The sequence below is a fragment of the Salmo salar genome, chromosome ssa01 (assembly GCF_905237065.1).
Source record: "Salmo salar chromosome ssa01, Ssal_v3.1, whole genome shotgun sequence".
NCBI lineage: Eukaryota > Metazoa > Chordata > Actinopteri > Salmoniformes > Salmonidae > Salmo > Salmo salar.
This window is the reverse complement of record NC_059442.1, coordinates 120,636,696-120,662,474: the sequence shown is the minus strand read 5'-3', so window position 1 is coordinate 120,662,474 and position 25,779 is coordinate 120,636,696. Positions and strand designations below refer to the sequence as shown.

The window sequence follows — 25,779 nt, the reverse complement described above, 5'->3', positions numbered from 1 at the left end:
TGTGTCTGGAGTGTATGGTCGGTGAAATGGTGGAGCATGTGTTGTTATATTATATTAAGTATGTTGAAAAGAGGGAAAGATTGAAGTGTAGGGTCATTGAGGTTGGATGGGGTTAGGGGGGGGGATTTTGAGCGATGGAGGAGGGTCTATTAGAAGTTAGTATGGCTCTTTTTATTTTCTCAGAAGTACTGAGTTAAGCAGGAGGATTTAGAAATGTTGTAAACCGTGATTGACCACACACTCCAGCACTAGGTGGCGGCATGTAGCTTTAACGGTGGTTTGCGGACCGCCATTCTATCATAGAAGTAGAAGAATCTTTGTGGATGACATAAGACAAATTAATTAATGCAGTCGAAATGATTATCAGTCTTAGTTGTTTAAGTTCGGATATTGATTGAACGAACAGTACACGGATCCTATTGTTATCGATGTACCTCTAAATCGTATCTGTGTCAACAAGCTAGCTAGCTAATTTAGCTATACATCATCAATTGAGTCTGTCACTGTCAGTCTGATCTAGCTCGTCGATCATAGTTGAGATGTTGCAGCTTTTAAAGATAGTTAGCTACCTCTGTACTTTAAGTTCGAGGTCTCAAATATGAACTTGTAAGTCGGAGAACGAATCAGACAATAGAAAATGTCAGGTTAGCATTGTAAACAACAGCAGCGAATAACCAGTCAAACATCACATCATCATGGAGGATGAGGAAGATCTCGAGGTACTTGGCGAACAACTGTACGATTTAATTTACCCCAAGCACGCTGAGATCGCCGGGAAACTCACAGGTGAGTCACCCATAACGTTTTACATTTACACTCACATTCAAATTGCAAAGCATTACGCAGCTATGTAGGCATATGCATTACTACCAATATGTTATAGCTAGGTAGTAGATTACATTTTACAACATGGTTTCATGGTATATTGTAATTGGGTCGGAGGCATGTTGCTGGAACTACCTGGTCCTGTCCTGACTCGGATGCAGCAGGATGAAGCTATGCTGACAGAGGCCCTTGAGAAAGCACTCAGAGCTCTGCAACTACCTCAGGGCCCCAGGTAAGACTGATAATACCACATTCTTAGACGCTAGCGTTAACTACTCTAGCGCCTATTGACGATAGTATCTTCTGATCGGAGGAGTTTTGTTAAGAGCCCGGAGTCTTGCTTTAATAGGCTGGACATTACATTTTTAACTACGCTTTTTTTTCCTAATAACAACTTATTCATTATGCCCGCCGTGGAGCCCAATTTCATAATATTACCATCTGTCCCAACTGCTTGCCGTAGTCTTGAAGTAATCGTGAAAAAACAGGCCTTATTTTAGGTCATTTTTCAACCTGTCAGCTCCTATTAGTTATATTGAGCACCGTGACACCAACTCACCTTCTGAACCTTCTATTCCCAGTCCATTGTTCAATGTCACAATGCCAAATTCCAGTACCTGGCTGGTTGATCAATGTATTAACTAGGAAAATACGCTTTTCTTTACCTGAGATGACTGAATTAATGTTCAGGATTATTGATAATCGTTAGTGAAATAATAATTCCAAAACATGCACATGAATACAGGTAATAACCAAACATGAAGAGTCATTAATTCACAGTAATCTGTTAAAATACTTTTTAAAAGTATTTCTGTGGTTGTGCAATATCTCAAATGTAACACACATACAATGGAAATTAGCCCTTTATTATGAATGATTTGGCTCTTAAAATAGCCTTTGGTTATGTAAAAGAAATGTATGTTTAAGATTGTTGCACTGGCACTCATATTCTAGTGAATGTAATCACAAGAACAAAACATTTTTGGTGCATTTTAATATAGCCCACACTAGACCATGAGAGGCAGACGCAATATAAAAGTCCTATAAACATAATATACTGTAAAGAGTATAATTAGCATGTCTTTCAATTAAGTACATTATGAACATAAAACCAAAAAATACACACACACATCAAATGACTGAAGTTACGTTTTATAAACTGGCATTCAAGTTTAACAAGGAGATACCTTGTAGGCCCCCTGTCTCATATCACTGTCCTGCAAGTCCTAAAGCAGCTACGTTGCCTCATATTACCGTCCTGTCAGTATCTACTGGTATCGTATCCTAAGGAATAGATCCACTCAGTAGATATAAATGAGAACAAAAACACAGAAATCTATGTAAGAATTCTGACGTCATTTTCATAATCGAATAGAAGTGGATATTCTGATACAGAACTACTCACTTCTTCATCCTCTTCTTCATAGTGTATTACAAATTGTAAGGCGTGGGTGTTTGCTGACGAGGAATCAAGTGCAGGAAGCAGCGATGCAGGGTATTGGCTTTAATAGGCACAATAGCTTAAACGACAGGCCAACCCAAACAGCGCTCAGAGCGCACAACAAAACAAAGTGCCCCAAACACAAGGGACAAAACACAGCTTGCGCAAAACACACGCACCACTGAAAAATACAACAACAGCGTGTCACCACGCACAGCATACAACAGAAACAATCCCGCACAAAGAGCAGGCGGGCCTACTGGCTAATAAAGCCCGCTAATCAGCCCAACTCAGAACAGGTGCACCTAATAATGAAAAGGGGGAAAACAAAAAGGGAATCAGTGGCAGCTAGTAGGCCGGTGACGACGACCGCCGAGTGCCACCCGAGCAGGAGGGGGGGCCACCTTCGGTAGGAGTCGTGACACAAATGTGTCTCCTTTAGAACTAATTACTTTACCCGGCCACCAGCACACGCTCCCATCCTCGCTGCAAATATACATGTGTTAAAAAATGTAGACGACCAGATCCTTTGCACAAACAGGGATACATTTTATACGGTTTTCCTGATATTCCAACCATGAGGGCAACCAGGGCATATAACTAGTTTTGTCATATCTTATTCTAAACTCATAATGTCATCTGATTTTCTAATGTCTACCACTGTTGCATCATACTCTGTATCTAAAACGTTTCCACTAAACGTATGCTGAACACGTTCTACAAGAAACTGCAGTGGCATTTTAATACTTGGTAATCTAACCACATCTAAATGTCCTCTCGTATGCCCCAGATCTTGTGCTTTAAGGTGCTGTTTGGTAGCATCTCTCAAAAATACCTCTTTACTTTGAGCAACAAGATCAGCTGGCGCAGTAATGCATGCTTCATCTAAACTAGTGTCAAGTGGCTCACTCATAACAACTACTACACCCTTCACGTTACTGATGAGCTGATATGATGACAGCCGTTTCTGATATTTTGATAAGTAATAAATGTAATTCTCGTTTTTCTGGCCTAATAAAAAGGCGTCTAAATTTTAACTGCTCTGTCACGGCTGGTATTTACTTAAATTAGCTATCTGCTCGTCGACTTCCTCCACACTGGTCCAGAACCCACCATATTTGCCCATATCTACAGTAATCTGTTGTTTTTACTGACTCCCTGAATGTCTTTTTGCTTTTGTCTATCTTGTTTCTCTTTAAGTGCCTGCAGTCTCTCTTATTTTAAACATACGCTCACAATATATGGCTCTCTGTCGTTTAACTGATGCCCTAGATGTTGTAAGGTCCTCAGCTTTCCTCTCAGGACCAAAACTAGCCAACCATTCCCAAGGCCTATACTGTTTAAACATGATCATGCCCTCTAATGCTATTTTGCTTTCCCTAGACTTTGATCTTATTAATTGATAAAAAAGTCCCAAAATCCCTCTCACACGCAACGTTAGTTTTTGGAGCAGATTCTAATGCTTTACACTGCTCGTCAGATACATTGTCGTACCGTTCATGCTTTAGGTGATTTGCTGTCAACCTACAGCACACCTTCACTAGACTAGCAAAAAAATGCTCTAGAGCTTGTTTTGTGATGTCATCAAACTCTTCTGATTCTTGTGCTATGAGTTTGTCGAAGATGGGTCCCCTGTGGACGTCTGCGTCATGAAACAAAGTGACCTCACCTCTAATGATGGTGCTGCTGTCTGCCTGCCACTCTGAGCTTTCTAACAAGCATACTATACCTGTTGGTCATGTTCTTTCTTTCCAAGAACTCTCCAGAATGGTTCGGTAACCTGTTTGGATATAAGGCCTAATGCCCAATTTGTATTTTATTTATTTTTTATTTATTTAACTAGGCAAGTCAATTAAGAACAAATTCTTATTTACAATAACGGCCTACCAAAAGGCAAAAGGCCTCCTGCGGGGACGGGGGCTGGGATTAAAAATGTGAAAATAAATATAAGACAAAACACACATCACAACAAGAGAGACAACACTACATAAAGAGAGACCTAAGACAACAACATAGCAAGGCAGCACCATATGACAACATAGCATGGTAGCAACACAACATAACAACAACATGTTAGCAGCACAAAACATGGTACAAACATTATTGGGCACAGACAACAGCAAAACCACATGACCTTTGTTTTGGAGGTGTTCAGAACAAGGTTAAGGGTAGAGAAAGCTTGTTGGACACTAAGAAAGCTTTGTTGTAGAGCATTTAACACAAAATCCGGGGAGGGACCAGCTGAGTATAAAACTGTATATAAATGGATGAGATGGCTTCCTAATGCCTGAGCTATATTGTTGATGTAAATTGAGAAGAGCGTGGGGCCTAGGATTGAGCCTTGGGGTACTCCCTTGGTGACAGGCAGGCTGAGACAGCAGATTCTTTGACTTTATACACTGCACTCTTTGAGAGAGGTAGTTAGCAAACCAGGCCAAAGACCCCTCAGAGACACCATTACTCCTTAGCCGGGCCACAAGAATAAAAAAAATAAAGCTTTGGCCAAGTCAATAAAAATAGCAGCACAATATTGCTTAGAATCAAGGGCAATGGTGGCATCATTGAGGACCTTCAAGGTTGCAGTGACACATCCATAACCTGAGCGGAAACCAGATTGCATACCCGAGAGAATACTATAGACATCAGAAAAGCCAGTCAGTTGATTATTGACAAGTTTGTCCAACACTTTCGATAAACATGGCAAAATAGAAATAGGCCTATAACAGTTAGGATCAGCTTGATCTCCCCCTTTAAATAAAGGACGAAGTGTGGCTGCCTTCCAAGCAATGGGAACCTCCCCAGAAAAGTTAAAAAGGTTGGAGTTAGGCTTGGCGATGATAGGGGCAGCAACCTTAAAGAAGAAAGGGTCTAAACCATCTGACCCAGATGTTTTTTTGGGGGTCAAGTTTAAGGAGCTCCTTTAGCACCTCAGACTCAGTGACTGCCTGCAGGAAGAAACTTTGTAGCGGGGCAGGGGAAAAAGAGGGAGGAGCATCGGGGCTAGTCGCATTAGAAGGGGTGGGAGATGAGGAAACGTTGGACGGGCAGGGAGGCATGGCTGAATCAATTAGGAATCCTGACTTAATGAAGTGGTGATTAAAAAGCTCAGCCATGTGCTTCTTGTCAGTAACAACCACATCATCAACATTAAGGGACATGGGCAGCTGTGAGGAGGAGGGTTTATTCTCCAGGTCTTTAACTGTTTTCCAGAAGTTCTTGGGGTTAGACCCACAGAGAGAGAACTGCTCCTTAAAGTAACTAACTTTGCCCTTCCGGATAGCCTGAGTGCACTTATTTCTCATTTGCCTGAAAGATTGCCAGTCACAAAGTATGCACACGCATACTTGGGCTAAGTCACCTTGATTTTGCACTGTGTTTTATCAGTTTATTTATGAAAATATTTAACGAAGTCCATGACAGTAGGTAAAGCAAGGGGCTATAGCAGCACACAAGCAGACTACAAATACATGCTAGGCAGGGCATGCCCTGAGCTCGTGAAATGAGCGCTACTGGAGCGAAATTGGAGCGAGAAGGCCGGCGTTCCAGCCTTTGGGAATCTCGCTCCAGTCAAATTGGGCAGGGCGACCCGCTCCACTCACATACTCAGCTACAGATACGCCGTATTCTGACTTTCACTTAGTTTCCTAATAATTCCACCACCTAAATGCGTGAGGAAACCATGAATAAGGTCTAGCGAAACTGCTGGTTCAAAGTGGAAAAAGCATCTACTACTCCCGATAGAAATAGCATCATTCTCCAGTATCGACCCCACCTGTTTTTTGTTGTTGCCTGTTTTGAATGTTATTTTGGCATTAATACGTGTGACATACCAGTTTGCAAACCATGTAAAAAAAAAACAATATTTCATTGAGTTAATAAAGCCGCACACAAACATGAGAAAAGCAGCTCCAAAATGCAGGTGTTTTAGCCTACCTTTGTGCTTTCTGTGGTGGTGGGGCAGCCAGTGGGAAATACGGAGCGTAGGGGTTGGTAATGTTCTCTACACACCGTGATTGGCTCAGTGTTCTGTCACTCATGGGGACACTACGTCACCGCACGATCTATGGGGAGAGCTCGAAAATTCAAGCTCTCTGAGTGCTGCCATAGAGTTACATTAAAAGGGCCTTCCAAGAAGGCTCAAGGTCATTAGCTACAGATAAAATGATGTCAAATCACTTTATATCTACCGTAGCTTTGATTGGACTGATCATGTCAACATCATACTTTCAAAATCTTTGCTAGTAAGCTAGAAGTCATCATCATAAATCAAGTCGACAATCTTTTCAAATCCTTGTCATGTGAAGATAAATAATTATGAGAAATTATAGATAAAACGTATCGGTGCTCATTGGACATGAACATTACACAAGTTGGAAATCGCAAATTCAACAATGAGAGGTTTGGAAGGAATCGGTGGCTAACTGCAAGCATTGCAAAGCAATAACTAGCCTGCTATTCAGTGGTGTGGGTGTGTGATAAAAGGATAAACATTCAACATTGGCCATGCTGTCAATCCAGCATGACTTCTGCTACGTTCAAAACAACTGGAAACTCGGAACTGGGAAATCTCAGACTTCAGTGAGTTCAAGACAACTGGGAACTCCGACTGGGAATGCTCCGACTGGGAAAATAGGTTTTGAATGGTCATCCAACTCGAAATTGCAAGTCGGGAACTCGGGCCTCTTTCTAGAGCTCCGACCTGAAGATCACTGACATCATGATTCAACCTTGTTTTTTTCCGAGGTACCAGTTGTCTTGAAAGCACCATAAATCCAGAGAAAACCAGACTTTGACAACAAATTTTGATGACAAAATGTGCCCACGAAGGACCGCCACGCCACCTTCCTATTCAATTGAGCACAGCACCACAAGGTGAGTCCCAAAATGTATTGTATGCTGCTGCATAAATGATGTCATATGCCAGGGAGAGACACTGTAGCTAAGAAAGTAATACTAAGTGTATGTTGTGTAGTAAGCTGTTAGTAGCCCATGTACCTCAACCTAATAATTTGGTCCCTTTTCCTTTTCCCCTCATAATTTTGCCTACTGTTCTGACTTGGTGGTGCACATGTAGCTTATAGCCTGTTTTAGAGAAATGTAATTATTGAATATTATAAGAGCTTTCATTGTCTGCTTATATGCCCCCTTTATTTATCCTACGGTTCTGACTTGGTGTACAGGGAGCATACTTTAAGAACGGCCCATGTTCTGAATTCTGTCGCTGTAAATTTCAAAAGTGCTGAACAAATAGTTATATTGACTACGTCCGTCCTAGCTCGCTCATTAATGTCTTAATCGAAATTATAGATTGCTACTTATCCAGTAGAAACCACATTAGTTTAAGCAAGTTTTTTAAAAGGCAGTAAATGAGGCTGAATGAACTGTTTTGCTGCCAGGCAAGGCTTCACTGATAGCCAGGTGTAGCAGTGGTAAGGTGTTGGGACTCTGCTGTTGGGAAAGCTTTATGTAGGCTCTAACAGTTTGTTTGCACCATTTGTCACCGTTATAGTGCAATTAATGTATTGTTTTTCGGTTTGAGACGTTAAACGGGTGTCCTGACACTCTGTGGTCATAAAAAATCCCATGGCATTTCTCGGCGTGTTAACCTTGGTGTCCTGGCGAAATTCCCAACCTGTCGCTATTTCCATCATGGCCACCTAATCATTCTAAATTGGCATATACAGTGCATTCGGAAAGTATTTAGACCCTTAGACTTTTTCCACATTTTGTTATGTTACAGCCTTATTCTAAAATGGATTAAATTATTGTTTTTCCTCATCAATCTACACACAATACCACGTAATGACTAAGCAAAAACAGGTTTTCTGAGAAAACGAGGGAAAAGGGTCAGGGAAGAGTCAGGGAGGTGACCAAGAACCCGATGGTCAATCTGACAGAGCTCCTCTGTAGAGATGGGAGAACCTTCCAGAAGGACAACCATCTATGCAGCACTCCACCAATCAGGCCTATATGGTAGAGTGGCCAGATGGAAGTCACTCCTCAGTAAAAGTCACATGACAGCCCGCTTGTAGTTTGCCAAAAGGCACATAAAGACTCTTAGACCATGAGAAACAATATTCTCTGGTCTGATGAAACCAAGATTGAACTCTTTGGCCTGAATGCCAAGCGTCACATCTGGAGGTAACCTGGCACCATCCCTACGGTGAAGCATGGTGGTGGCAGCATCATGCTGTGGGGATGTTTTTCAGCGGCAGGGACTGGGAGACTAGTCAGGATCGAAGGGAAAATGAACGGAGCAAAGTACAGAGAGATCCTTGATGAAAACTTGCTCCAGAGTGGACCTCAGACAGGGGCGAAGGTTCACCTTCCAATAGGACAACGACCCTAAGGACACAGACAAGACAACGCAGGAGTGGCTTTGGGACAAGTCTCTGAATGTCCTTCAGTGGCCCAGCCAAAGCCCGGATTTGAACCCAATCTAACATCTCTGGGAGACCTGAAAATAGCTGTGCAGCGACGCTCCCCATCCAACCTGACAGAGCTTGAGAGGATCTGTGTCTGAATACTTACCGAATGCACTTTATCACTCCACCTCTTCACCATGCTAGCTGATGTGTGGTGAGCATTCTGGCAGAAAATCGTTGCAGTGCATCACCCAGCTGGGTGGTACACATGGTGGTGGATGAGGTGAGTTTCCCCTTTACTGTGTAAAGCGATTTGAGTACCGTAGTTGATAAAAAGGCACTACATAAATCCAATCCATTATTATTATTATTAACCACACATATTCAACTGCCAATTTACTGTTACTTGCCTTCAGTTGGTTAGGCCTACATTATCATTCCATTACATTGTTTTGTTTACCTTAATTTGCTTCCTCTGTAAACGCCATCAACAGCCTTGTGGTTGCTGCTGAGGAACATCAGTAAAAGTTGGTAATTTATATATATTTTTTAAAGACATGTAGGCTAATTAAATCGTCATGAAGCGCAGCGCAGACCAAGCCGTAACAGTTTGAACCTGACGCATGGCACAATACTTGGCCGTGCCATCACACAGTTCCATGGTTAGTGCAGGCAATAGACGAGGGTATAGCCTACTATTGTACACTATTCGCCCTATTATATTTCTATGTACACTAATCTTCTAACATTACCATGAATTGAAGAACTGAATGTGGCAATTTTTTTAATTAATCAATCCACCATTTCCTTTATTAAGTGCGTAAAGGCCCTCCAAACCTGTTTTTTTTGTGATTCATAAATACTTTACTAAACCTAAATAATCTACATGATCAGAGTATTTTTTTTATCAAGCAATTGGTACTGAAACATTTTTCCCTAATATTCTGAACCCGTTCTCTCAATGAACTCAATATATTCTAGTGAGTCTGTCGTCAAAATTCCAACTAAAAATGTACACAGTATTTAAAGGGATGGCTTAAGATAAATGTACTGAAAACCCTGTTAAAAGAGAACTCCATGAGAAAATCTGTTGGCCAGCAAATGGGAGAGTTTTCAGTGGTTGAATTACATTTATTCAGAGTGCACAAGGCAGCCACACATGTAGAGTGCGTTACGCGACTGAATAAAGTCTGAATACCAAATCTCAGACTTCAGCGCATTCAAAACAACTGTGAACTCTGGAAAAAAACTAGCTCCAACTGGGAAAACAGTTTTGAACGGTCATCCAACTCGGAATTCCAACTCGGGAACTCTGGCCTTTTTCTAGAGCTCCAACTTTCTGACCTGAAGATCACTGATGTCATGATTTGACCTCATACTTTTTCGAGTTCCCAGTTGTTTGAGTCGGGCCACAGGATGAATAATAGACACATGGGCAACTAATCTAGCAGGATGGGGGGGAGGGAAGTCTTACTAACAGACCCCAAACAGCCCTCACCTCTAGTTTTCCTACTCTCCAGGATATTCTCAGTCTAGCTCTCAAAAACCCTTCTCTGTATGTAGGGTTTTCAGCCTTTAGGCCAACGTTCGCCCACATTTGGCTCTGTGTAAACTACAATTCCGATGCTGTGTTTAAACATTTAGAAACATCAATAACCATCGCTTTCTAAACAGATTTCGAAACATGTGGTGATATAAATGGTATAACATTTTATAAAATGGCACCTACAGAGGGGGCTGCCTCGCTTCTAGTCCTTAGGAAACTTTGCAGTATTTAGTTTTCTTACATTGTTAGCCCAGAAAATGGTGTGTTATTACATACAGCCGGGAAGAACTATTGGAAAGGGGGATACCTAGTCAGTTACCTAATATAACTGAATGCATTCAACTGAAATGTGTCTTCCACATTTAACCCAACCCCTCTGAATCAGAGAGGTGCGGGGGGCTGCCAAAATCGACATCCACGTCTTCGGTGCCCGGGGAACAGTGGGTTAACTGCCTTGCTCAGGGGCAGAACAACCCATTTTTACCTTGTCAGCTCGGCGAATCCATCCAGCAACCTTTCGGTTACTGGCCCAACGCTCTAACTACTAGGCTTATTGGATATCAGAGTGGCAGTAACTTACCAGCATTATGACCAGGAATACGACTTACCTGAAGTGGATGGTTTGTTCGCACCACCCAGGGCAATTGAACTGATTCCAGAGGCCGACCCAAAACAACACCAGTGGAGACGAGGGATTCGGAGCAGTCTTCTGGTCAGACTTAGAAGGCGCACACCACCCACCGCTTCCGAGTATATTACTCGCTAGTGTTCAGTCCCTGGATAACAAAGTTGATGAGATCAGGACAATGGTTTCTTTCCAGAGATCAGGGATTGTAACATACTCTGTTTCACGGAAAAACATGGCTCACTCGGGATATACTGTCAGAGTCGGTCCAGCCATCTGGATTCTCAGTTCATCGCGCCGACAGGAATAAACATCTCTAGGGGAAGAAGGGCGGGGGTGTATGTTTCATGGTGTAATTGTAATGACATACAGGAACTCAAGTCCTTTTGTTCACCCAAACTAGAATACCTCACAATCAAATGCCAACCGTATTACCTCCTAAGAGAATTCACTTCAGTTATTGTCACAGCCGTGTATATCCCCCTTCAAGCCGATACCACGACTGCCCTCAAGGAACTTCACTGGACTTTATGCAAACTAGAAACAATATATCCTGGAGGCTGCATTTTTTGTAGCTGGGGACTTGAACAAAGCAAATTTGAGGAAATACCTCAATTCTATTAGCATATTGACTGTAGCACTCGCGCTGGAACAACACTCGACCATTGTTATTACAACTTCCGGGATGCATACGCAATCGCTGAAGTTGGAGACTTTTATTTCCCTCACCAACTTTAAACATCAGCTATCTGAGCAGCTAACCGATCGCTGCAGCTGTACATAGCCCATCTGTACATTGCCCACCCTACCTACCTACCTCATCCCCTTACTGTTTTTATTTTATTTACTTTTCTGCTCTTTTTGCACACCAGTATCTCTACATGCACATCTTCATATGCTCATTTATCACTCCAGTGTTAATCTGCTAAATTGTAATTATTTGCTCCTATGGCCTATTTATTGCCTACCTCCTCATGCCTTTTGCACACACTGTATATAGACTTTCTTTTTTCTACTGTATCATTGACTTGTTTATTGTGTTATTGGCTTGTTTGTTTACTCCATGTGTAACTCTGTGTTGTTGTCTGTGTCACACTGCTTTGCTTTATCTTGGCCAGGTCACAGTTGTAAATGAGAACTTGTTCTCAACTTGCCTACCTGGTTAAATAAAGGTGAAAAAAAATTAAAAAATACAAGGCCCTCCCCCGCCTCCTTTCGGAAAATCTGACCACGACTCCATTTTGCTCCTCACTTCCTAGAGGCAGAAACTCAAACAGGAAGTACCCATGTTAAGGACTATTCAACACTGGTCTGACCAATTGGAATCCACACTTCAAGTTTGTTTTGATCACGTGGACTGGGATATGTTCCGGGTAGCTTCAGAGAATAATATTGATTTATATACCGAGACGGTTACTGAGTTTATCAAGAAGTGTAGAGGACATGTTGTACCCACTATTAAAACCTACCCTAACCAGAAACCATGGATAGATGGCAGCATTCATGCAAAACTGAAAGCGCAAACCACCGTGGCAAGGTGACATGGGAATATGGCAGAATACAAACAGAGTAGTCATTCCCTCCGCAACGCAATCAAACAGGCAAACCATCAGTATAGAGACAAAGTGGAGTCACAATTCAACGGCTCAGACACGAGACGTATGTGGCAGGGTCTACAGACAGTCATGGACTACAAAAGGAAAACCAGCAACGTCGCGGACATCGACATCTTGCTTCCAGGCAAGCTAAACACGTTCTTCGCCCGCTTTGAGGATAACACAGTGCCACCGACATGGCCACCTACCACGGACTGTGGGCTCTCCTTCTCCGTGGCCGACGTGAGTAAGACATTTAAACGGGTTAACCTTCGCAAGGCTGCCGGCCCAGATGGCATCCCTAGCCGTGTCCTCAGAGTATGCGCAGTCCAGCTGGCTGGACATATTCAATCTCTCCCTATCCCAGTCTGTTGTCCCCACATGCTTCAAGATGGCCACCATTGTTCCTATACCCAATAATGCAAAGTTGTAACTGAACTAAATGACAATCGCCCCGTAGCACTCACTTCTGTCATCATGAAGTGCTTTGAGAGACTATTCAAGGATCATCTCACCTCCACCTTACCTGTCACCCTAGACCCAGTTCAATTTGCTTACCGCCCCAATAGGTCCACAGACAATGCAATCGCCATCACACTGCACACTGCCCTATCCCATCTGGACAAGTGGAATACCTATGTAAGATTGCTGTTCATTGACTAGCTCAGCATTCAACACCATAGTACCCTCCAATCTCATCATTAAGCTTGAGGCCCTGGGTCTGAACCCCGCCCTGTGCAATTAAGTCCTGGACTCCTTGATGGGCCTCCCCCAGGTGGTGAAGGTAGGAAACAACACCTCCACTTCGCTGATCCTCAACCCTGGGGCACCACAAGGGTGCGTGCTCAGCCCCCTCCTGTACTCCCAGTTCACCCATGACTGCGGGGCCATGCACACCTCCAACTCAATCATCAAGTTTGCAGACAACAGTTGTACAGTCGTGGCCAAAAGTTTTGAGAATGACACAAATATACATTTTCACAAAGTCTGCTGCCTCAGTTTGTATGATGGCAATTTGCATATACTCCAGAATGTTATGAATAGTGATCAGATGAATTGCAATTAATTGCAAAGTCCCTCTTTGCCATGCAAATGAACTGAATCCCAAAACAAAATTTCCACTGCATTTCAGCCCTGCCACAAAAGGACCAGCTGACATGTCAGTGATTCTCTCGTTAACACAGGTGTGAGTGTTGACACGGACGGACAAGGCTAAAGATCACTCTGTCATGCTGATTGAGTTCGAATAACAGACTGGAAGCTTCAAAAGGAGGGTGGTGCTTGAAATCATTGTTCTTCCTCTGTCAACCATGGTTACCTGCAAGGAAACACGTGCCGTCATCATTGCTTTGCACAAAAAGGGCTTCACAGGCAAGGATATTGCTGCCAATAAGATTGCACCTAAATCAACCATTTATCGTATCATCAAGAACTTCAAGGAGAGCGGTTCAATTGTTGTGAAGAAGGCTTCAGGGCGCCCAAGAAAGTCCAGCAAGCGCCAGGACCATCTCCTAAAGTTGATTCAGCTGCGGGATTGGGGCACCACCAGTACAGAGCTTGCTCAGGAATGGCAGCAGGCAGGTGTGAGTGCATCTGCACGCACAGTGAGGCGCAGACTTTTGGAGGATGGCCTGGTGTCAAGAAGGGCAGCAAAGAAGCCACTTCTCTCCAGGAAAAACAGACTGATATTCTGCAAAAGGTACAGGGATTGGACTGCTGAGGACTGGGGTGAAGTCATTTTCTCGGATGAATCGCCTTTCCGATTGTTTGGGGCATCCGGAAAAAATCTTGCCCGGAGAAGACAAGGTGAGCGCTACCATCAGTCCTGTGTCATGCCAACAGTAAAGCATCCTGAGACCATTCATGTGTGGGGTTGCTTCTCAGCCAAGGGAGTGGGCCCACTCACAATTTTGCCTAAGAAACAGCCATGAATAAGGAATGGTACCAACACATCCTCCGAGAGCAACTTCTCCCAACCATCCAGGAACAGTTTGGTGATGAACAATGCCCTTTCCAGCATGATGGAACACCTTGCCATAAGGCAAAAGTGATAACTAAGTGGCTCGGGGAACAAAACATCGATATTTTGGGTCTATGGCCAGGAAACTCCCCATACCTTAATCCCATTGAGAACTTGTGGTCAATCCTCAAGAGGCGGGTGGACAAACAAAAACCCACAAATTCTGACAAACTCCAAGCATTGATTATGCAAGAATGGGCTGCCATCAGTCACGATGTGGTCCAGAAGTTTATTGACAGCATGCCAGGGTGGATTGCAGAGGTCTTGAAAAAGAAGGGTCAACACTGCAAATATTGACTCTTTGCATGAACTTCATGTAATTGTCAATAAAAGCCTTTGACACATAATTATACTTCAGTATTCCATAGTAACATCTGACAAAAATATCTAAAGACACTGAAGCAGCAAACTTTGTGAAAAATGTATATTTGTGTCATTCTCAACTTTTGGCCACGACTGTACAGTGGTTCTTCCATTAAAAGTTACGAGCTTATGCTGCGACCGTTTGTGCTAGATGGTGACATTCAGTCATTGCACCACACTATCACAAGGAGTAAGAACGCTGATCTATCGGTTGTCTAAACTGTGGCAATTAATGGAGGCGTTTTCAGTCAGAGTCTCCCTGACACTAGAGTCCTGCATCAGGCAACAACAACAAACTGTCGGTGGTCCTGGAGTTAAGAGAGAAAATACAAATGAGGGAATTTCACTTGACGGACGGACAATTTTCCTAAAAATAGGTACGGTGGGCTTTTGGTTTCTTTCCCTATAAAAACAGAAATAATTCTAAATAACAAACTGTCAAACGTATAAATTAGTAAGAACGTCTCACCCCATGTTCAAGAATGGCCTTTTTCCCTTGCATTCACTCATTTTCGGGTTATTTGAAATTAAATGATCTCCAAAATATCGTTATTTTTTAGACAAGTTTTGAGGGAGTGCGCTGACTGCAGGAATGTCCACCAGAGCTGTTCCCAGATCATTTAATGTTAATTTCTCTACCATAAACCGCCTCCAACGTCATTTTATGACTACCGACCCGTAGCACTCACGTCTGTAGCTATGAAGTGCTTTGAAAGGATGGTCATGGCTCACATCAACACCAGCGTCCCAGAAACCCAAGACCCACTCCAATTCGCATACCGCACCAGCAGATGCACAGATGACGAAATCTCTATTGCACTTCACACGGCCTTTCCCACCTGGACAAAAGGAACACCTATGTGAGAATGCTGTTCATTGACTACAGCTCAGCGATCAACACCATAGTGCCCTCAAAGCTCATCACTAAGCTAAGGACCCTGGGACTAAACACCTCCCTCTGCAACTGGATCCTGGACTTCCTGACGGGCCGCCCCCAGGTGGTGTGTGCTTAGTCCCCTTCTGTACTCCCTGTTCACCCATGACTGTGTAGCCAAGCAGGACTCCAACACCATCCATTAAGTTTGCCGACTGGGCCTCCCGAGTGGCGCAGTGGCTCTAAGGCACTGCATCGCAGTTGCTAGCTGTGCCACTAGAGATCCTGGTTCGAGTCCAGGCTCAGCCACGACCGGGAGACCCATGGGGCGGCGCACAAGTGGCCCAGCGTCGTCCGGGTTAGGGGAGGGTTTGACTGGCAGCGATGTCCTTATCACATTGCGCTCTAGCGACTCCTGTGGTGAGCCGGGCGCATGCATGCTGACATGGTCGCCAGGTGTTTCCTCCGACACATTGGTGTGGCTAGCTTCCGGGTTAAGTGGGCATTGTGTCAAGAAGCAGTGCGGCTTGGTTGGGTCATGTTTCGGAGGACGCATGGCTCTCGATTTTCGCCTCTCCCGAGTCCGTACGGGAGTTGCAGCGATGAGACAAGACTGTAACTACCAATTGGATACCACGAAATTGAGAAGGAAAAAGGGGTAAACGTTTTTAAATAAAATTGTATAATAAATAAACAACCTTTGCCGACGACACAATGGTGGTAGGTCACCGACATCAATGAGAGACAGCCTATAGGGAGGAGGTCAGAGACCTGGCAGTGTGATGCCAGGACAACAACCTCTCCCTCAATGTGATCAAGACAAAGGAGATGATCGTGGACTACAGGAAAAGGAAATTCTGACAATTGCTAGGAGATCTCCTGCATCGACCGCTAGTGTAATGTATGACATTTTATATAATAATTTCAATTTAAGTGACCAGGTCACAAAGGACAAGGTAGGTAGTGCTAAAGTAGATCTCACACACACATCAGGCGGGGAGAGTGGTACAGTTAGGCCGAACTGTATGTAAAGCGGTACAGGAAGCCAGTTGAGTTCAGAACATTCTTGCTTAACAAGAATGGTTCTGACAACATTCCTTTAGTTACTTTCAAAGGAAACTGCATAAATGTGATGTTCCACAATGCAGCAGGTGTTTACTATCTCTACACTGACTTGTTGGACTTCACAAGACTCACCCAAAATGAAAACAGGTTCATTCAAGCCATCCATGTTAATCTGAATGTCATTCAGTTCATTGCGGGATGTAGGACCAAACAATTTGATTTACTGGTTTTAAGCATTAAACTTTCATATAGCTCTTTGTTGACTTTTGCTGGATGCTATCGTCCTCCATCAGCACCAGCCTGTACCCTACCTGCACTAAGCTCTCTCCTGGCCCCTTACACTGAGTCTGAATTTGTCCTGCTAGGTGACCTAAACTGGGACATGCTTAAACCACCTGACCAAGTCCTGAAGCAATGGGACGCCCTACATTTTTCTCAGATTATTACCAATCCCACAAGGTATGACTCCAAACACCCAGAAAAGGCTACCCTCCTCGATGTTATCCTCACAAATAATCCTGATAGGTATCAGTCTGGTGTTTTCTGTATTGACCTTAGTGAACACTGTTTTACAGCCTGTGTTCATAATGGCTGCTCAGTGAAACAACCTGTCCTGATTTGTCATAGACGCTTGCTAAAAAACTTTAATGAGCAAGCCTTCCTTCATGAACTGGCCCCTGTAAAATGGTATAGAATCAGCTTGATCCCCTCTGTCGAAGACGCTTGGACCTTCTTTTTTTATATTTTCAGTGGTATTGTTAACAAACACACCCCCATAAAGAAAATGAGAAGTAAAAACCGGTTCAGCCCCTGGTTTGACCGTGATCTTGCAGAGTTACTCCACCTCAAGAATTGCATTTGGCGAAAGGCTCAGCACACGCATACTTAGGCTGACTGGCTCTCGTTCGGGCAAATGAGAAATAAGGGCGTTCAGGCTAACTGGAAGGTCAAAGTTAGGAGCAGTTCTCTCTCTGTGGGTCTAGACCTGGAAAATAAACCCTCACCCTCCTCACAGCTGCCCATGTCCCTTAATGACAAGATGCACATGGCTGAGCTTTTTAATCACCACTTCATTAAGTCAGGATTCCTATTTGATTCAGCCATGCCTCCCTGCCCGTCCAACGTTTCCTCATCTCCCACCCCTTCTAATGCGACTAGCCTCGACGCTCCTCCCTCTTTTTCCCCTGCCCCGCTACAAAGTTTCTTCCTGCAGGCAGTCACTGAGTCTGAGGTGCTAAAGGAGCTCCTTAAACTTGACCCCCCAAAAAAACATCTGGGTCAGATGGTTTAGAACCTTTCTTCTTTAAGGTTGCTGCCCCTATCATCACCAAGCCTATCTCCAACCTTTTTAACCTGTCACTCTTTTCTGGGGAGGTTCCCATTGCTTGGAAGGCAGCCACACTTCGTCCTTTATTTAAAGGGGGAGATCAAGCTGATCCTAACTGTTATAGGCCTATTTCTATTTTGCCATGTTTATCGAAAGTGTTGGACAAACTTGTCAATAATCAACTGATTGGCTTTCTTGATGTCTATAGTATTCTCTCGGGTATGCAATCTGGTTTCCGCTCAGGTTATGGATGTGTCACTGCAACCTTGAAGGTCCTCAATAATGTCACCATTGCCCTTGATTCTAAGCAATGTTGTGCTGCTATTTTTATTGATTTGGCCAAAGCTTTTGATACGGTAGACCATTCCATTCTAAGGCGTATTGGTGTCTCTGAGGGGTCTTTGGCCTGGTTTGCTAACTACCTCTCTCAAAGAGTGCAGTGTATAAAGTCAGAGAATCTGCTGTCTCGGCCACTGCCTGTCACCAAGGGAGTACCCCAAGACTCAATCCTAGGCCCCAGGCTCTTCTCAATTTACATCAACAACATAGCTCAGCCAGTAGGAAGCTCTCTCATCCATTTATATGCAGATGATAGTCTTATACTCAGCTGGCCCCTCCCCGGAATTTGTGTTAAATACTCTACAACAAAGCTTTCTTAGTGTCCAACAAGCTTTCTCTACCCTTAACCTTGTTCTGAACACCTCCAAAACAAAGGTAATGTGGTTTGGTAAGAACAATGCCCTTCTCCCCACAGGTCTGATTACTACCTCAGAGGGTTTAGAGCTTGAGGTAGTCAACTCATACAAGTACTTGGGAGCATGGCTAAACGGTGCACTGTCCTTCTCTCAGCAGATATCTGGCCCTTCTTTGGACACTGCTAACAAGCCTTCAAGCAAGCTTCAACACCATACAACACTCCTTCCGTGGCCTCCAACTGCTTTTAAATGCTAGTAAAACTAAGTGCATGCTCTTCAACCGATTGCTGCCCGCACCTTCCCGCCCGACTAGCATCACTACTCTGGACGGTTCTGACCTAGAATATGTGGACAACTACAAATACCTAGGTGTCTGGTTAGACTGTAAACTCTCCTTCCAGACTCACATTAAGCATCTCCAATCCAAAATTAAATCTAGAATTGGCTTCCTATTTCACAACAAAGCCTCCTTCCCTCATGCTGCCAAACATACCCTCACAAAACTGACTATCCTACCGATCCTTGACTTCGGCAATGCCATTTACAAAATAGCCCCAACACTCTACTGAGCAAACTGGATGTAGTCCACCACAGTGCCATCCGTTTTATCACCAAGCCCCATATACTACCCACCACTGCGACCTGTATGCTCTCGTTGGCTGACCCTCACTACATATCCGTCGCCAAACCCACTGGCTCCAGGTCATCTATAAGTCTTTGCTAGGATAAGCCCCGCCTTATCTCAGCTTACTGGTCACCATAGCAACACCCACCCGTAGCACACGCTCCAGCAGGTATATTGCACTGGTTATCCCCAAAGCCAACACTTACTTTGGCCGCCTTTCCTTCCAGTTCTCTGCTGCCAATGACTGGAACGAATTGCAAAAATCACTGAATCTGAAGTCTTATATCTCCCTCTAACATTTTAGCATCAGCTGTCTGAGCAGCTTACTGATCACTGTACCTGTACACAGCCAATCTGTAAATAGCACACCCGACTACCTCATCCCTATATTATTACTTACCCTCTTGCACCCAAGTATATCTACTTGCACATCATCAATATCTGCACATCTATCACTCCAGTATTAATGCTAAATTGTAATTATTTTCGCCTCTAGGGCCTATTTATTGCCTACCTCCCTACTCTTCTGCATTTGCACACACTGTACATAGATTTTTCTATTTTTCTTTTCTTTTGTGTTATTGACTGTATGTTTGTTTCTGTAACTCTGTGTTGTTGTTTTTGTCGCATTACTTTGCTTTATCTTGGCCAGGTCGCAGTTGTAAATGAGAACTTGTTCTCAACTGGCCTACCTGGTTAAATAAAGCTGCAGGCTCAAGTTAAATCTAGACTTGGTTTCCTCTTTCATAATCGCTGCTCTTTCACCCCAGCTGCCAAACTAACCCTGATTCAGATGACCATCCTACCCATGCTAGATTACGGAGACATAATTTATAGATCGGCAGGTAAGGGTGCTCTCGAGCGGCTAGATGTTCTTTACCATTCGGCCATCAGATTTGCCACCAATGCTCCTTATAGGACACATCACTGCACTCTATACTCCTCTGTAAACTGGACATCTGTATACCCGACGCAAGACCCACTGGTTGATGCTTATTTATAAAACCCTCTTAGGCCTCACTCCACCCTATCTGAGATATCTACTGCAGCCCTCATCCTCCACATACAACACCCGTTCTGCCAGTCACATTCTGTTAAAGTTCCCCAAAGCACATATCCCTGGGTCGCTCCTCTTTTCAGTTTGAGCAGCTAGTGACTGGAACGAGCTACAACAAACACTCAAGCTGGACAGTTTTATCTCAATCTCTTCATTCAAATGACTCAATCATGGACACTCTTACTGACAGTTGTAGCTACTTTGTGTGATGTATTGTTGTCTCTACCTTCTTGCCCTTTGTGCTGTTGTCTGTGCCCAATAATGTTTGTACCATGTTTTATGTTGCTACCATGTTGTTGTGTTGCTACCATGTTGTTGTGTTGCTACCATGTTGTTGTGTTGCTACCATGCTATGTTGTCATATGTTGCTGCCTTGCTATGTTGTTGTCTTAGGTCTCTCTTTATGTAGTGTTGTGTTGTCTCTCTTGTTGTGATGTGTGTTTTGTCTTATATTTATTGTCCCATTTTTAATCCCATCCCCCGTCCCCGCAGGAGGCCTTTTGCCTTTTGGTAGGCCGTCATTGTAAATAAGAATTTGTTCTTAACTGACTTGCCAAGTTAAATAAATGTAATTAAATAAAAATAGGGCATTAGGCCCAGGTTACAGAACATTTCCTTAGTGTTGTCTCTCTTGTTGTAATGTGTGTTTTGTCCTATATTTATATTGTATATATTTATTTTTTTAATCCCAGGCCCCGTCCTCGCAGGAGGTCTTTTGCCTTTTGGTAGGCCGTCATTGTAAATAAGAATTTGTTCTTAGCTGACTTGCCTAGTAAAATATAAAAAATAATTTGAAGTGTTGCCCCCTTTCGCAGCATTTTTTTTTTGGTGCATGTTCTGCAGACAGGGTGACCATCTTCGATTAAGTTCCCCTCAGCACTCTTGTAAAACCCAAAATACGACCACACTTTTTGGTCCTCTAAGAAGGCTGAAAAATCTCCCGAGCGCTGTCACTACCTTCCGCCATGTTGTCACACAAAACAAAACCAACGTTGCAGCTGCGCCTGCGTCAGACTGTTGCTAACTTTGGTTGATGCTGGACAGTATTTACCGTGAGTTTTTCAAACCGTGATAAGCAAACACGATTTTAATGATAATTAAAATTTGAACAGGTAATACTAATCGTCAGGGAATTTTATGTTGAAACCAGTAACCATTTCATCCCTTCTTCTGACCTATTTATGCTGTTTAATATGACATGTAGCCTATTTGAAATGATGTGCAAGTCTTACAATCACCTTTTTCATGTTTATTCAAATACTTTTCATTGAAATCACATGGTTTGGTTTCAATTCTTCAAAACCAAATGGTAGGTCCAGGTTGTCATAAAAATAGATGGGTGTTAAATTGTGATTTTAATGAATTAATTGTATTTGGAGCTGCAGCTTTTTTCCTGTGAGTACAGAGCGGTTTTTAGCTAAGTGATTGGAAAAAGACCGGAGTGGTTGGATTTCCAACCACACAACTCCGCTCACATACTCTGATCTGTAGACACCTCCTCCACACCTTCATTTATTTTATCTCCACCCCAAACAAATAGCGTTTTAAAAGGCAGTAAATGAGGCTGACTGTAGAGAGAAAAGTTCATAAAAAGGGAATTGTGCTCCATTTCCACATGCTTAACTCGGGTTGAACTCCGCCCCGTGTGAGTTTTTGTGTCACAATTTGGTTGAGTTTGATCTTAACTAACCTCCAGAGCCCAGGCTTCTCGTAGTCTAGTCAACGAGACGGATTTGGAAGAATGGCCATGTGAGACTAGACCTCAGCTAACTATGATCTCTCCATGACTTCTGTCCTGTCAGCAATACAATGATGTCAAAGGAGGAAGATGAAGCATCTGCCTCTTCTGACTCGCTTGGGGAACAGCTGTTTGAGCTAGTGGACATCTACAACACTGGCCACACACAGAAAATCACTGGTAATCAACCTACTGATCAGTAAGCCAATCATCTCTCCTCCCTCCAAACGTATGATTTTATTTTATTTACTTAACCCTTATTTTACCAGATTAGTCTCATTGAGAGAAAAGATCTTGCCAAAAAAGCAACACACAAAGTTTGACACTTTTCTGCTTGACCAAAAAGTTCGACAACCTGAGTTAGGCTCTGCACAAATTAATTCCTTAAATCTCTTCCAATGGCAAACAACTGGTTGTGAGACACTCACTCCCTGCGTGTATTTCAGGGGGAGTTGGGATATGCAAGAAATACATTTCCATTACACCCTTCTACAACTGCTTAACCGGACAAATATAGGCACCCCCAAATTATTATTATTATTATTAGGTGTTAACAAATACCAGGTGTAGGCAACTAGATTCAGCTGCGGGATGATTTTTGTTGGACCTGATTTTTGCTGAATCCCTGGTGACTTTAGTCTTTTTTTGACCCAAAACTAAAATTCAGTTTTATTTAAAACATTTTATTTTTATTACAAAAATATGTTTGGGGCCAAGAAAATCACTTGCTGGCCACCTGTTGCTGACCCCTGCCCTATACAATGCGAATCCACACAGTGCAAGCGCAGGCTGATCCTTTATGAACCAACAGCTTATAATGCTTCCCTAACATGTATTTACCCATGTACCACTCCAGGCATGCTACTGGAGCAGCATAAAGAAGCGGTGCTGCATCTTCTCTCAGAACCCTCACTACTGGAGGAGCAGGTGAACCTGGCCTTGAAGACCCTGCAGGAGTGAGTGTGGAGCTGGACATCATTGTGGGGAAGAAAGATATTATGAAGGACTTTGTTTGTATATCCAGACACAACGCTGATGAACCTCTGAATGGATGGAAACTAGTCTGATTAGGCTACTTTCTGTTAATGGCCGTCATTAATTTTAGATCTGGCAGTCAAGCAGACTGAGGCCCTGTCCAAATACATCCCATATTACCCTAGAGTTGGGTAGGTATAAGCAATATGATAGTAGCCACTGATTAACTAATTCTATTTTTCCACCATATTGGTTACACCTACAGTTTCCACACTCAGATCTACCTAAAAGCCTTGAGGATACATGACTTGGGGTTGTTTCTGTATGGGCCATTGGTCTCGAAAGGAGAGCCTAGAAACCTGACACAGAAGGCTAAGACAGCGTTCCTCACTTATACAGTAATATAACACTATCCATCCATTTTATGGTGTCATTATTGTACATCCAATAGTAAATACATGGTGATACCAGAATAATATCTAATATCTCTCTAGTCGAAAGCCATAACGTGTGGGATACTTAGCCTATAATGTGCAATTTTGTTTAGGATATTCATGGTGTGATATGTTTCCCCTACCCTGTTTTGCTGTAGGCTGGGTGTGGAAGAGACAGATGTGAGTGACTCATCAGATGCCGATGACACTGAGAGGCTGGAAGAGAGGCTGTTTCTACTGGTGCAGGAGATGGACGCAGTGCACTCAAATGACATTACAGGTTAGCCCTGCCACTAGCCAGTCCCAATTTGATCCCTACTCTCCCTTTGGCCCTTCAATATTTGCAGATCTGTAAGGCGGAAGCAATATGGTGGCAGCTTCACCACTAAACTGTTTAAACATAAGTCTCTAGAACAAAATGTCTCATTGAGTGAACTGTAATATCACAGATACTGCTAATGCTGTCTTTCATAAACCATTTTAGTGGTCTGTAATAGTTAGAATTTAGAAGGACTCTGTCTCGTAGGCATGCTTTTGGAGATGGACCCTGCAGCTCTCAGACAGATGCTGAGCGACCGCACCATGTTGGAGGGAGCCGTTCAAAAAGCACAAGCAGCGCTGGTAACCTTCAACCGAAACTACCCATGTCAATATATTGATTGATTGTTTGGTACACTAATTAGTGCCCTGCCCATATGGTCTTATAAGACACTATTTCATCAAGTATGTGTACACAGAGCACAAAACAAAAACTACATTTAACAAACTAAAGGCATTTAACAATTAAATGCATAATTAACCGTATCCCCAGGCTATTGCGCACAGCACATATTATAAGCCTGGGATATCAACGATTCAAAATTGGCCTTAGTGGGAGTGACCTTACTGAGTAAATTATTTGGAGGCAAGACACTTATGGGGGAGGGTAGCCTCAGCGCAGTCATAAAACAACCATATGTTCCGGTTTTCAAGGGAAATTGAAGAGAGAGCCTGTGACTCCCGCTTTCAGAGGTTAACAAGGCGACACTCCATTTTACTGGATTGGTTGAACACTGCAGAAAAGAACATGGACAGTTTTGTTACTCTCGTCAACAAGAGCAGAATGTGTGGGGGGGATCTAGTTCCAGGCATTTATTTTACACCTGCCAAGTTAGGTTAGGAAGAAGGTGCTGTGGGAGATGATTGGTTGGTAGATTAAGCCGATTAAAAGAATGCTGATGCGGAGGTAGTTTATCCCAGCCTTTCTAGTGTGCAATGTCAAACTCCCATATACACATGAATTACAATCTTGCTTTGTTAGCCTATAGATTCTAACTACATTTATTTTGGGATTTTTACAGGAAAGCCTTTGGATCCAAGAGGACAAAGAAATCACCAAATCCAAATGAAGTTGGCCCAAATACTGTGACATTTCAGCTGAAGAAAACTACTTTATGAACACAAGAACATTTATGTGCCACTAACCCACAGGATCATAGCTGCCATGAAGGGGTGTATGTATATACTGCACTCTAAGTGGCGATTCCTGATTTCAGATATTTTTCTCACTCGAACTCCCAACACTTGTCGGTGACTTGTTTCGGAGTGCAATGCACTTTAGTTAAGGCCACACTCATGATTGGACAGGAAGGGGAAAATGAGCCAGTGAGGTGTGCTGCGACGCCCTCACACACTTGCTAAAAATAAAACCAGGCACCGTACACTCCTTGAAATATACATGCAAATGCTCCTTTAGACTGCAGACTTCAGGAGTGGAGAATGGAACAGGCCTGTAGTCTTGTTTTTGTTGCTTCCAATGCCATAGGAGAATTTGACCACTGTCTGGGTTGATTGGATTTTTCTACTTGCCAGAGTTGTCAATGAGGGATAGGTAGTACTGGTCCAAAATACTTTCATCCTGCAGAAAGTAACTACATCTGTGATGCCAACAGACTTGATATTGCACACATTTTAGGTCCACAGGTAGTTTTGGGGATATTTGTTTGTACTTCACTCAATAATAAAATGAATTCAGTAACATTACACAAAGATTATAATATTCCATATTCAGACAATTTTAGCCAACTCTTGTGATGTACTGCAATGTGTGAATAGGAAATGTATTTTGATATGTAGATAAAACATGACACTCCATGATGATCCTTGAATACTAATCAGAATAGAATGCACCCTTCACTAGACATACAAAATTAAACATTCTTTCAAAGTG

The 25,779-nt window shown here is 43.1% G+C and overlaps 1 protein-coding gene across 1 annotated transcript; it reads left to right on the top strand.

The window, feature by feature from the left end:
- Positions 1–269: 269 nt before the first annotated feature.
- Positions 270–25,779, top strand: LOC106560666 (uncharacterized). The gene is made up of 7 exons (XM_014123768.2): positions 270–786; positions 943–1,057; positions 22,226–22,341; positions 23,018–23,117; positions 23,729–23,850; positions 24,097–24,191; positions 24,911–25,779. The coding sequence occupies exons 1-7, from the start codon at positions 696–698 to the stop codon at positions 24,956–24,958; spliced, it is 687 nt and encodes a 228-aa protein (XP_013979243.1). The 5' UTR covers positions 270–695; the 3' UTR covers positions 24,959–25,779.

Bases quoted from the DNA above. Each gene is read 5' to 3' on its own strand.
- LOC106560666 (XM_014123768.2), top strand. From the start codon at position 696: ATGGAGGATGAGGAAGATCTCGAGGTACTTGGCGAACAACTGTACGAT. The intron at 787-942 runs GTGAGTCACCCA...ATTGGGTCGGAG, and splicing joins GATCGCCGGGAAACTCACAG to GCATGTTGCTGGAACTACCT. The intron at 22,342-23,017 runs GTAATCAACCTA...GTACCACTCCAG, and splicing joins CCACACACAGAAAATCACTG to GCATGCTACTGGAGCAGCAT.